This window comes from Pygoscelis adeliae, unplaced genomic scaffold, assembly GCF_000699105.1.
Source record: "Pygoscelis adeliae isolate BGI_AS28 unplaced genomic scaffold, ASM69910v1 Scaffold273, whole genome shotgun sequence".
Classification (NCBI taxonomy): Eukaryota; Metazoa; Chordata; class Aves; order Sphenisciformes; family Spheniscidae; genus Pygoscelis; species Pygoscelis adeliae.
The window spans coordinates 585,795-598,372 of NW_008824416.1; the positions used below are offsets into that span (position 1 = coordinate 585,795).

The 12,578-nt window shown below is 46.5% G+C and overlaps 1 protein-coding gene across 1 annotated transcript in view; it reads left to right on the top strand.

The window, feature by feature from the left end:
• Positions 1-12,578, top strand: part of EXOC6B (exocyst complex component 6B) — a 267,115-nt gene that overhangs the window by 146,270 nt on the left and 108,267 nt on the right. Inside the window, exons 15-17 of the mRNA XM_009320896.1 lie at positions 3,027-3,138; positions 6,069-6,203; positions 7,343-7,522. Coding sequence (XP_009319171.1) covers positions 3,027-3,138; positions 6,069-6,203; positions 7,343-7,522 — 427 coding nt within the window. The remainder of the gene's footprint in view (positions 1-3,026; positions 3,139-6,068; positions 6,204-7,342; positions 7,523-12,578) is intronic.

The window sequence follows — 12,578 nt, forward strand, 5'->3', positions numbered from 1 at the left end:
GCGCCTGGGCAAATCCTGCCGCCCTTTCTGCCCCCCGCCCCCCGCCCCGGAATGCTCCCATTTTTTTTCCTTACTCAGTGTGTGGACCTCATGGGAGATGTCACAGAGCCTTCTGCTCCGGTGGAACCCAGCCACAGGGGTTACCAAGCTGCTCGACCCACCATGTAACTAAAGTTACAACCTGATTTTCTAGCTTATGCAGCCAACAAACCAGATGAGAATAGGAAACCTTTGGAAATGGTGCTGGTATGCAGAGAAAGCTCGATTAGAAGTGCTTTGAAGAAGTAAAAGCAGCATGGAAGTGCTAAGCAGTATTATTAAGCACTACTTGTTTATGCCCTGGAGGCTATCAGGGTTGAGATGTTCCTGCAGCTGAAGTGAGCGATTAAAGCAAACCCTCAATTTGCAAAGCGTTTGGTGATATGGCAACCTCGTGCCGTCAGCACTGGCTGCGGCATCGGGCAGAGGCCAGCAGCAATCCCGCTCCTGCCAAGAGCATGACTGTCTCGGGGCGTACACGCAGCCAGACAGTAACTGGCTTGTTTAATTTCGACGCCCTGATGACAGGTTGACGTTTGAATTAAAAAAAGCAAGCTTTTCCAGCACGACCTATTTGATTGCTGTGTTGGTTTAGTGAGAAAAGCTGACATAATGTCCAAAAGCCCTTGTTTTGCCATCTGCATTTTCTCAGTTCCAGTAGATGCTGGAAGTTCCAGCCACCAGCTCCTCTTCCGTCCTCGGCCCTTCTGCGCCTCTGCCATCCTTAGGGATGGGCATTTTTGGGTTTTCCAGGGAAAATCCCGAAAGGGCCCCAGTGCTTGTACAAAGGCACAGCTTTGCGTATCTTTGCTTCCTATGCAATTTTTTCTTTACCCCCTCTGAGCGTGGGTCCAGCCCTTTTTGCTCCCCAGCCCCCTTCCCCGGTTCCCACGCCGCTCTGGCAGCAGCAGGCAGCTGCCCGCAGTGTCACAGGGTTCCTTTGTGCCACCCCTTCCTTTAAATCGCCTTTTTACCATCTGTAGATCGTCACAGGGTTAGATTTTTGTTGTACTTGCTATATTTAACCGTGCTGTTGTCTGGTGGAGGGGACTGGGGACAATCTGGTTCTTCCTGGGGGATGATGGAGGGAGGGGGGGGGGTGTGCATGCATGCGTGGTGAATTTTGTGTTTCTTTTTGTTTGTCTTTAAGTAAAACCTTATTTGAGTGCCCTACCCATAGTATAAAGACCAGGAAAATTCATTGGCTGGTTTCTTCTCCCCCCACATTTTGATTTCTGTTCCACACTTTAAAAAACCCAAATGCATCACCTTGGACCACACATCAAAACCCTGCGAGAAGGAGCCAAGGGGTCCATCTGGGACGTGGAGTGGTCTAGCCCTGATCATCGCTGGCACAGGATGTGCTTCCCCGCTGAGCAGGAGGAAAATAAACTCACAGGGATCAGCGATGATGATCTATAAGAGACCCACACTAAGACTTTGGCTGATGACATTGAATTTAAATTCAACGCCGAGCTGCTGGCCCCGCTCCGCTTGTGTCCAGCTGGGAAGAAGACAGTGGTCAACCCTTGGCAGGCGTGTAGCTCAGAAAAGCAGACTTCCAAACATCAGGGGAAAGGAAATATTAGAGAAACCTGTTGGGGAGCGTAGCGTGGCGAGCAGCCGCTGGGCGTGCGGGGAGTTGTGCAGCTGGGCTTTTCCTTCGGAAAGCTGCAGCAAGACACGGCTTTCGCGGTCTCACGGAAATACGAGCGTGACTTTGCTCAGAGATGCAAGCGGGGAGCAATATTTGCCACTTCTCCTGGGAATTTGGGGGATTTCAGTGCAATTCTGATGCAGCAGCACAAGGAAGGTCCTGAATGACTTGAAAAATTTAGTTGACTGAAGGATGCGTGGTGCTTGGGGAGGATGAGCCGGTTCAGGGGATGCTGCTGTGACCACAGGTTGCTGCTGGAGAAGACTCAGTCTTGCTTTCCCAAGCTGACGGACCAGGGCTTGGCTCAGTGCATCTGCTCTAACGTTAAATAGACACAGAAATTTGGGAGATGTGAGCTGGACAAGGGCTGGCAGCACCCGTCCCTGCATCAGCAGGCACCCCAATAGCAGCACCCTGAGATCCCCCACCTCGCCTGCCGGCGGTGGGGTAACTGCAAGGTCTGCTTTTGCTTCTCGTGTCCATCCCTGCTTTGTAATCTGGCCCATTTATCAGGTAAAACAGGAGAAGGAGCAAAAGGTCACGGGCTTGATTTACCGGGAGCCTTAAAGTTATTAAGGCTTCTCAGCCTTCCAGTAGAACATTTTCTTTGCCCTCAGCTGCTTGTCACTGCGCTGCCAGAGATAAAGCCTCGTGGTGTCAGGGCTAATGCAGGGCCAACGATAGATCAAAGGAGCCTGTGTCGGGGTGGATTTCCAAAACCTCCTTCAGAAAGGAGAGGTTGCACCTTGCTGGTGTGCCCGTTGGAAGGGCAGCAGCACTTCAGCAGAAAGCCCAACCCCCAGACTTCAGCAACGCTGCAGTTGCAACCATCTGGCAAAGGGCACGAACATGTTGCAAGAGCTTCCAGTCTGATTTAGTTAAAGAAAAAGCCGTGAGAAGGTGGGGAGGGGGGGTATTTTGGGGGTTTGGTTTGGTTTTTCCCCCCCATTGCAGATCTTTGATCCCTTTCCCCTTGTGTACTGAACGTGCAAAACTCCAGCGCTGGGCGCAGGGCGGTGGCTTGGCTGCACGGGTTAGTGCTGACGCTGCGGGCAGCTCTTACCTGTGCTGGACCAGCCCCTCTAAGGGGAGAGGCTCAGGGATGTAGGTTCAGCATGCGTTAGTCCCCCTTCCTTACTGACACATGCACGAAAAGGCCTAAATTGTTGGTATTTTGGTATATATTAGTATGTCAGTGCCTGTAAGTGGAGCACGGATGATCATGCATAAGGCAGAAGAGGGTTGGAAAGGAGGCTGGGTGATGAGGGCTCCAGGAGATTTTCTTTTCATAGAGCGTTTTGCAAATCTCTCTTTAAATTCTACTTTTCAGCTCCACTGAAGTTGATGATATGATTAGAAAATCTACAAATCTGCTGCTGACCCGAACGCTGAGCAACTGTTTACAGAATGTCATCAAGAGGAAAAATGTCGGGCTGACAGAGGTAGGACGCAGCTTTGAGGAGACCCATTTCCAGGGCAGGGCGACAGAAGGGGGTTTGGTCCCTTGGAATTCCTTACGGCACCTTTAGAGATGCTGGTTTGGAGCATTATTATAAAATATTTGGTTGGAAAACAATAACGGAACCGTGCAGCGTTGCTGTACGAAGCAAGAAACACTATATTGTGGGAAAGCGGAAGCTTTTTTGCTGTTGCTGTTAGCATTGCCCCTCTCTTGAATTTGCGGAGCATTGTATATCTCGATTAAAGTACGAGGACTTCAAGGCGCCCTGGAGAAGAGGGAGGTGGGAACTGTGAAAGGATGGGGGAGTGGTCCCCATCTATAGGTGATGTTTGAGGCGGTTTCAGCATATCGCTACAGTATAAACTCTATATTGGTATTTTCTTTTCACGATGGATACTTTTTTGTGCACAAAGTCGTATTTCTGAAAAGTTTAATGCATGTAAATCATGGCTGTTTGGGAACGTGTGTGGTACCAGGGCGCAGTTTGGATACCTTAGTGGGACCCCCGTGTGCTGTTATTAAATGCGTAGGTATTAATACAGTTGCAGTTGTTTAATTGGCTGTACTGTAGAAATGTGTCCTGTTCTCTGGACACTGTAAATACCCGAGGGAGGTGAGTTTTGGAGAGTTTAGTGCATTTACAGCAGTATGTATTTACACATGATGCTTCCTCAGCCCTTTATCTCTGGAATCTCTCTGCTCCCTGGGGGCAAATTCCTCTTCCCTCCTGCTCCTCCCAAGGCTCCCTCTGCAAATTGGAATGCAACACTATCCCTGCACTGTCCTGCTTCCACTGCTCCGTGGAGCACAGGAATTAAAGGGCGCGTTGAAGAGTCCCAGATCATACACAAGCATAGTCCTGGTGTCAAAAGCGATTGCAAAAGATATTTAAGTACCTTGCATAACTACCGCTTCCCAGATTTAATTTAACACCGTCTGTTTCTGGGCACGCCAATGCCATCTTCTAAGCAGTGGACAAGGTAATGCAAGGCCGGGTACCAACCTTCCTGGTCTGTTAGCCTCTTTAATTTATTTTTTGTTGCTGTTTTTGGGGGCTACCTCTTAGCAGTGGATGTTGAAGTTTGCTTATCAAGTCTGCTCCAAATAATCCTGGTGTTTTGAATAACCCTGATGTCCCTCAGCAAGAGAGAGAGAAAAGACACTACTATTTTTTTCATTTGAATACCCCAACGAGAAGGTCTTACCCCTCTGAGTTGAAGAGAAGATCAGAGCTTGAAGGAGCCAGAGGGGAGCAGGAAAGCTCGTAACAAGTGGTGGAAGAGAATCAAAGCAATCAGGGCCTTCAAGTTTGATAGCTGATCTGGACCAGTAAGTTGTGATGATCAGAGAAGAGGTTCAGGAGGAATTTCACACAGTTGGAAATATCTAATATTTAATTAACTTGAAACTATAGAAAAATATATCATGATCATGATGTCAGGGCTATCTGACACGGGGAAATGCAAATGAGCTCTTGTTTGAAGGCAAAAATCAAAACCAGAATTAATCCAAGGAATTCAGAAACGAGAAGTCTCCCTGGTTTACCTGTGTAATACATTTCAGGGACCAAGTACAAAACGAGACGAGTTCAAATAGATCATAATTTGATTTCTTAAAAAGAAAAACCTGACTGAAATCAAAGGAGCGTTGGCTGGAAGGGACGTCTGGAGGTATCTAGCCCAACCTCCCGCTGGGATGAGCAATGATCATTGCTCACTTGGATCACGTCAACCGTAGCTTTCCCTAAAAATTTCTCCAAAACGTAGGTCCTACAGCTTCTCTGGGCACCCTGTTCCAGTTCTGCACTACCTTCCTAATGACTCTTTTCCTTTCTAATATCCAAGCTGAACTTCCCAAACTGTGGCCATTGCCCCTTCTCATGTCATCTGGCACTAACAAGAGTTGGGTGCTATAATCTTTATAGTGTTGCTTCAGTATTTAAGTGCCTGCAGCACTCAAATTGATGATTAATCCATCTCATTCAGAAGATCTGCGAGTGTTTCAAAATAATTTCTTCTGAGGAGGTAGCTGTGGACTGCTACACCATACTCCAGCAATTAAGTTATATCAGTCTGGAGCACTACAATGCCTTCTGTGTCTGCAAGAGCACTGTTTTGGCATGATATCTGAGCTAGACGTTATTTGGAAAGGTTTTGCTATAGCTTATGTTGCACCTTGAAAGTATTTACAGCAGTCTGCTCGGAAAAAAGGTATCTGCTTAAGGAATTAATGATGCTTCCAAGGCAGCGATCCTAAAGTGGAAGCCCGGATTGGTTTGCTCTGGACTGTAAATGTTTGCGTTGGTTGACTTCAGCAGAGGCTTTTACTCTGTAGTTGCCTTTAATGTCCCGAAATAGTGCCATGTGAAGGCAGTTGAGAAGACAGCATTAAGAAAATTGCAGGTAATGGGGGGGTATGATAACCGAGAAGATACCAGGGTAAGATGTGCTGTTTACCCACACCACCCTCAGAAAAGTAAAACCTTGTGGTTTCTTTGTTAAACGCCTTAGTATGATGTTGTTGGGTGTCACTCAAGGTATGGGTTATTTAGGGTTCATTAGCAGACAGAATACTTGTGATTTGACATGGCATTTTTTTGTAAGCCTGTTGTATTTGAACTGCGCTGAAATGAGCCCTGACTGACAGCTGAATGCAGGAAAGTAATTTAAAAAAAAAAATCTTTTGTGGTATTAGTGGCTGTCATGGGAAATGCTTTTCCCCCAAAATTATCTTTTATTTAAGTTTCTGATGTTGTTAAAGGAGGAGAGCCTTTGAGCATGTAGCAAAGCTTAGTGTGTTTGTACAGCGTCAGCTTTTCGTGCCAGGAGTTCTTATAAATTGGCATCCATTAACCTGGCACGTCCCTGGCTTCGGGAGCACCATCTTTCAATCCTTTTTTTGCCTTTGCAGCTTGTACAGATTATTATAAATACGACCCATTTGGAGAAATCCTGCAAGTTCCTAGAGGAATTCATAACCAATATCACTAATGTACTTCCAGAAACTGTCCACACTACGAAACTCTACGGGACCACAACCTTCAAGGTGAGAAGGCTGGTAGATCCACCTCCGGGGACTTGCTGTTGATGTTTGGATGGGAGAGTATCTGCTTTCAAAGCGTGTGTGTGGATGTGTGTGTGTAGGGAGCTAAGCTGAGCTGAAAGGTAATTTTGTCATATTCTGGGAAGCTTACGCCATCAGACTAGCTTTTGGGTTTGTCCTTCGGAGCATTACTTCTGTCGAGATCGTGAGCCTTTGTAGCCCTAATTTACAGGCTGTGACTGCAGCACTTATTATCTAAAGGATTAAGCAACTTTTAAACAAAAGCCTGATTATTTTTTTTTAATGAATTTTCATTTTGCAGTTTGAGCGCCGTACAGTGTTACACACGTCTGGCCATGAACGCAAGCTCTCCTCTTTCACCCAGGAGGAGAATAGATTTTCAGAACTTATATTTCTGTATCTTCCCACTCCTTTTAGCATTATCCCCTAAAAATCAGGGCTGGCAGAAACTGCTAGAGGTCCCAGTCTTTAAATCTTTAAATCATAACCCAGGAGCGTCCACCCAGATACTTTATATGAAGTCTTAAGGCTATAATTGGGTCAACTGTGCGGTGTCTGAACTGTGTCCTGTGGCCAGAGAGCAGGAGATGGGAACAGTGCTGAGGACTCCAGCAATGGTAGGGAATTGGTTAAGTGAGGTTTGCCCTTGGGATAACTCAGCAGGAGACTAAGGCCCCATGTCCCCAGGGAAGTCCATTCGTTCTCCCTTCTGGCATCATCTACCTATATGGCCTAAGGGTGAGTTTTCCTACCCTTCTTCTGGCAGGGAGGCTCCTCTGTGGCCCTCCTGCACCCCATACCTTCACACAGTTTGGTGGGCCTCAACCTTTTTCCATACGTTCCTCTCCCATCTTTCTCTCTTCCATCCTGCGCTAGATTTGTCCTCCTGGTCCCCAGGTTGCATCAGAGGCAGACACCAGCTTGATCTTCCCTACCACTGACCTGGTGGCACATGTCCCACCAGTCTGAGCTAACCTGAGGCTGTAGCAGCCATGTAGTTGCCTACAGGTGCTTTGTCTTGTGCTACCTTTAGGGCTAAAGGTTGGGTCAATCTCACGTCCTGTTACTTGTGTAGCCTTGTGGTATGGAGACCCCATCCCATGTAACGTCTTGTTTCCCAGGACGCCCGCCATGCTGCCGAGGAGGAGATTTACACTAATCTGAACCAGAAGATAGACCAGTTCTTGCAGCTGGCGGACTACGACTGGATGGCCATGGAGCCGGGCAGCAAGGCCAGCGACTACCTTGTGGATCTCATTGGCTTTCTACGCAGCACATTTGCTGTGTTCACCCACCTCCCGGTAAGCCACCTCCACCGATTTGCTTTCTTTTTCCGTCCGGGGAGCGCACGGGCATCCGATGGCGCTGTTGAAACTAATGGTTGCTCAAGCTTTATGGAGTGTGATGGAAGTGGGGCCTTGTACAGTCAAGCGTTATGAAATAACAAATCTATTTATAAAGCAGGCTATTTTGTGTGTTACCAGAAGTTGGGCTTCAGTGAGAGTCTCCCCAAGTATTTGCAAGTCTACTTATACATGAACGGGGGAAATACCGCAGTCCACCATGTAGAAGAAGGATCATAATTCACTAGCCACCTATATTTTAGATATATTACTTTTCAGCTTAATGGACATTCAAGATTTTTTTCAAGAGATCGCAGTATAGGGATGTCTCTTATTTGAACTGCGTACACATTTCCAAATGTTTGTCAAGTCGCTGGATGCCTTACATCAAAATATTGCTCTGCGTTGGAAGGCAGCATATGTTTCTTTCTTTTCTCTGCTGTCGAAAATATGCCTGTTACGCTGTTATTGTGATCAAGAAATATATTTTATGTTGTTTTTTGCAGCTGGCTGAGTAGTGTCCCATTGAATAGGAAAAATATAATCATCAGGGAGTTTCATTTTTGCTCAAACAGCTTTTTTTCCTTTAAATAAGATTTGTTCTGAGCTATCTGGATATATACTTATGAGTATCTTCAATCAGCAGGTATTTTGAAATAGCAAATCCACTGAGCACTGCATTTGTCCTAAAAGCAATTTCAGATCTTTCTTCTTTACTGGACTGTTACTTATTTGTTAGTGGGTGCCCAGGACTACAGTACACCGGCACACACTGGGCACCTTTCACGAGCTTGGATATAAATAGGAAGAAAAGACTAATCATACACAATGGCAGTTTCCTCAACTCCATTCTGCTTGTTTATGTCGCTGTGATTGCTCTACTGGAAGGATGTTCAAGCACTCCAGAGCCATTTTGGGAGGTGTTACGGCCCCAAAACTTTGCAGTCTTCTGCATGGCTCATGTCTTTGGCCTTGTCTATCACAGCAGGAAGATTCGGTAACCAGATGGAAATGAGGACTGATCTGCTGTGGATGGAGAAGCCGCCAAAAGAGAAATGGAAGCGGCTTTCTCAGTTCTCTGGGAAAGTGCTGTTGAGGAGAAGGTGCTTTCTTGGCTCTGTTGTCACTGGAACAAACTTCTAGATAAAGTGTTGCCTCCTGTGCAGAGAGGTTGGAAGGGCTTTCATCCATCTTCTTGTTCAGACCAGGTTTATTGCCAAAATGTCCCGTCCTGTTAGCAGCCCTGAGCAGCATGGCTGGTAGCCATGCGAGCAGGCATGGGGCAGGTGCTGTCTGGAATCTGGAGGTGCTTGGAGATGGCTGGATTCCTCAACTGCTGGATTTCTCCTTAAAAAAGGAGATGTGGCTGCACAGGGGTGGGTTATCACCTGGAGACCACTTCCACAAATCATACTGGGAGTACTTACGCAAGCAAGTAATGGAGTTTGACAGGAAGATTGGTCTCTGCACCCGAGCATGAAGCGTGGCTAGCAGGAGAGATGAGGATGGGGAGAGATGCCCACAATGATTTATGAGACAGACCTGGAGTGATTTATCTTCCTTAAATATTAATGTTTCCTTTTTGAGTGAGTCAAAATTGTTTTGGAGACTGGGAGGGCAGCTAATTGGTCTAAAAAGGACCGAGACAGATCGAAGCAGCCTTTTGTCTTCCAGAACTGGATTAGAAAGGACCCAGCTGAGAAGAAGGCTGTCTGCAGTTTGCCCTGGTGGAGGTGCTGGCTAACGTACTGGTGCTGTTGAACCAGCACACACGCAGCACCTTATCTTCAAAGCATTGCACGGCACTGATCCTCCCGACAGCCCTGTGAGATACGGGAGGCAAGTCAATCAGATGCTGCGATCTGATTTATGAAGCTGTAGACTCTGGTTCAATAGTTTGTAGGAGACGTAGGTCTGGGATTTTTTTTATATCTATTGGAGTTTCTTCCTTTAGAGGAGTGCTGTGAAGATGCCATCACTGAGCATTGCTGATGGGTCCCTGCGTATCCTGCAGGCAACAGTGGGTGAGAGCGAGTCAGAAAAAAATCAGGGTACATCGTAAAGGCACCCAGCTCCTTTGGTGTTTCTGCTGGTTCGTCCTTGTAGGGTTCAAGGGCCTTTTCCCAGTGGCTTATTTAGAAACACATTAAAATTTCTGCACTTTGCTAAATGAAATGTAGGAGATAAGGTGTGTAGAAGCCCACATCTGCCTAAACCAATGCAGAAAAATGAAAGAGATGTTTATGAAAGCACCAGTTATGTGGGATGAGCTTCATTTGTGAAAGGAAAGGGTGAGAGGGGTTCAAGAGGGAAAGGAACTATCTCCAAAAAGGGTGAATTATAAGTAAAAGAGGATATTGCAGGATTGCTAGTGGCAAGGTAGAGCTGTTTCTATACTGCTGGTCTGAATCCAGCCCAAATTATTAGCACCATAGCGTTATGATCTAAGAGGAGTAGCTGCCCGGTTTGAAATGAGTTTGCAGCCTGTTCCAGCTATAAAATATAGGATTTCCACACTGCCAGTAGCTCATGAAGAAAAGCAAATGACTGTGCACCATCTTTGGAGAGTGGAGCGTCTTCTTGTCCCTAGAAATGGCCTCCTCGCAACACCGTCCCTTCCTGTTCTCATGTCCTTTCCTGGTTTGGAAATGCCTCTGTCTTCCAGAGCAGGTACCTTCACGTTGACTGAATTTACACAATTTTAAAATAAGTCAGAAGCGCTCTCCTGGTATTTGAACTTGCAGCAGTTTTCAGGAGAGAAGAGTGGCAGTCTCAGGAGATGACTAAGTGGCAGGAGCCGAGCTACTCACCTGCCTTTTGTCACGGCAGTAATTACACTGAGAAAAACCTTCACCTGCTGATCAAAGAAACTCAGCCTGGGCATGTCAGCATGCGGTTACCATGCTAAAATTACACCAACAAAAAGTGCTGTCCTGTAATAGAATGGAGCCGAAAGTCCTGAGCCTGCAAAAATGCAGGCGGCTCCTTAGCTTGACGGGTGTGAGTAATCCCATTGTCTCGGACGGGGCTGCTCATCTGCAGGAAACCTTTCTGGGGTCAAGGCTCCAGTTCGCCGCAGGGCAGGTCAGATGGCCTTGAAGGGTCCGGTTGACTCAAGTCAACGTTTCGGAGAGGGGGTGAGGAGGAGCAGAGATGCTGAGTGAGCTAAAAGGCGACTCCAAGCCAAGATTTGGACATTAGGTTTTGTGTTTCCCTTTTTGGATACACGAGGCTGAATTTTTCCTGTATTTATTGGGGTGAATCCCAAAAGGGTTGAGGTTGGAAGGGACCTCTGGAGGTCATGGAATCATAGAATAGTTTGGGTTGGTAGGGACCTCTAAAGGTCATTTAGTTGAACCCCCCTGCCGTGGGCAGGGACAGCTTCAACTAGATCAGGTTGCTCAGAGCCCCGTCCAGCCTGACCTGGAATGTTTCCAGGGATGGGGCGTCCACCACCTCTCTGGGCAAGCAGATCATCTGGTCCACCCCCCTGCTCAAGCAGGAAAAATAACCCAGACCAAAGCGAGTCCTGGCTTGTGGAGTGGCATAAAGTGTCTCCACTTTCTCTAGCGTTCAAGCAGGAATTGCAATCCCTATTTTTTCCTTTAGAGCATCAGAGTAGACACTGTGGGAGATGGTGGAAACCACTTGGTATTAGGAATCCCTGGAATCGATTTGCTTTTTCCAGCTTTGCTTCGGGACGCTGAGCCCCCGGCTGCAAAGGGCATGCTGGTGGGTACAGCATGTGCCAGGGGGGAGGAAAAGTTCATGGTGAAGTTAACAGGGGTTTGGTGCATACCACTGCTGCATGAAATTTTCATGGTGGTTTAGAGCCACAATTCGAAAATGCTCCGCTAAGTGCCCAAAATGTCTCAAAGCAAATAACACGCTGGTGGAAATCAAAGCGTAATTAACATTTGGCTTCAAGGCTTCCCTCTTCCTGCGTTAACCAGGGAGAGTCAGTTACTGCTGCTGTTGAGCTTATTAACATGGGATGCTCGGGCCTCATTGAAAAGAAAATACTTTTTTTTTTAAGAAAAAAAAAATTTACTTAAACCCCCCCTGTATTCTAGAGAAGAAAAAAAAAAAAGGTGGTTTCTGGTTTTCAGCAAGTAAAGGGCCATGGCCTCAAAAATTAACATTTCCAGCATAATACTTTTAAAAGAATGACTGAAAAAGCCTTTTGTCTTTGATGGCTGATTGTTGTTTTTATTTCTTGTTAGACAAGTTAATGTAAATCGCATTGACAGGGCTACTCCAAACACACTGATTTGTTGACATTAAGCTTCTCAAAGATGGAGGGTTGTGTCAACACCTACAGTGAACTGTCAGGTTAACAAAGCAAGGATGTTTTCTTGGGGGAGGGGAGCAGAGTTGGGGGAAGGGGGGGGGGTGTTTTGTTTTTATTTTAAGTTTCCTTTAATCCTCTGTTAGTCTTGTATCTTGATAACCTCCTTTGGAAGGTAATCAGGGCAGGTCAAGAGGTGATGCTGACCCGGGAAGGGGAAGCAATCTTTCAGCGATTGAACAAGCTCTAACCTCTGCCGTCTTGAGCAGTTCAGCATGAACTTTCTGCAGAGGGGTTTTTGGGTTGTGGTTTTTTTTTTTTTTCCTTTTGTGCTTATTTTTGCCAGATGGCAGGCACAGATTTCAGCTGGAGCTGCGCGCACGCTGCGGCCACTCTGCCTGCAACGTTTTTGCCTTATTCACTGTATTGGCATCTCTTCCCGGTTGCAAATAAATACACCAGCCCCGGCAGCTCTTGCTTCAGTAGAAAGAGCTTTGGAAGTGTTTATTTTCTTTTTAAAGAGAACGATTACCTATGTTTTTATTTAAAAAGCCAAATTTTAAAAGGCAAGGCACTGTGCATAGAAGTAAAATGCCTTGAACTTTGCACCAGCCACAGCCTTGACCACGTTGGGAGGGACCCAAATGGAATATAACTGTCATGAAAACATCATAAGAGCACCAAAGACACCTTCTTTAGATTTGCATGAGTCCTGTCTGTGCTTAG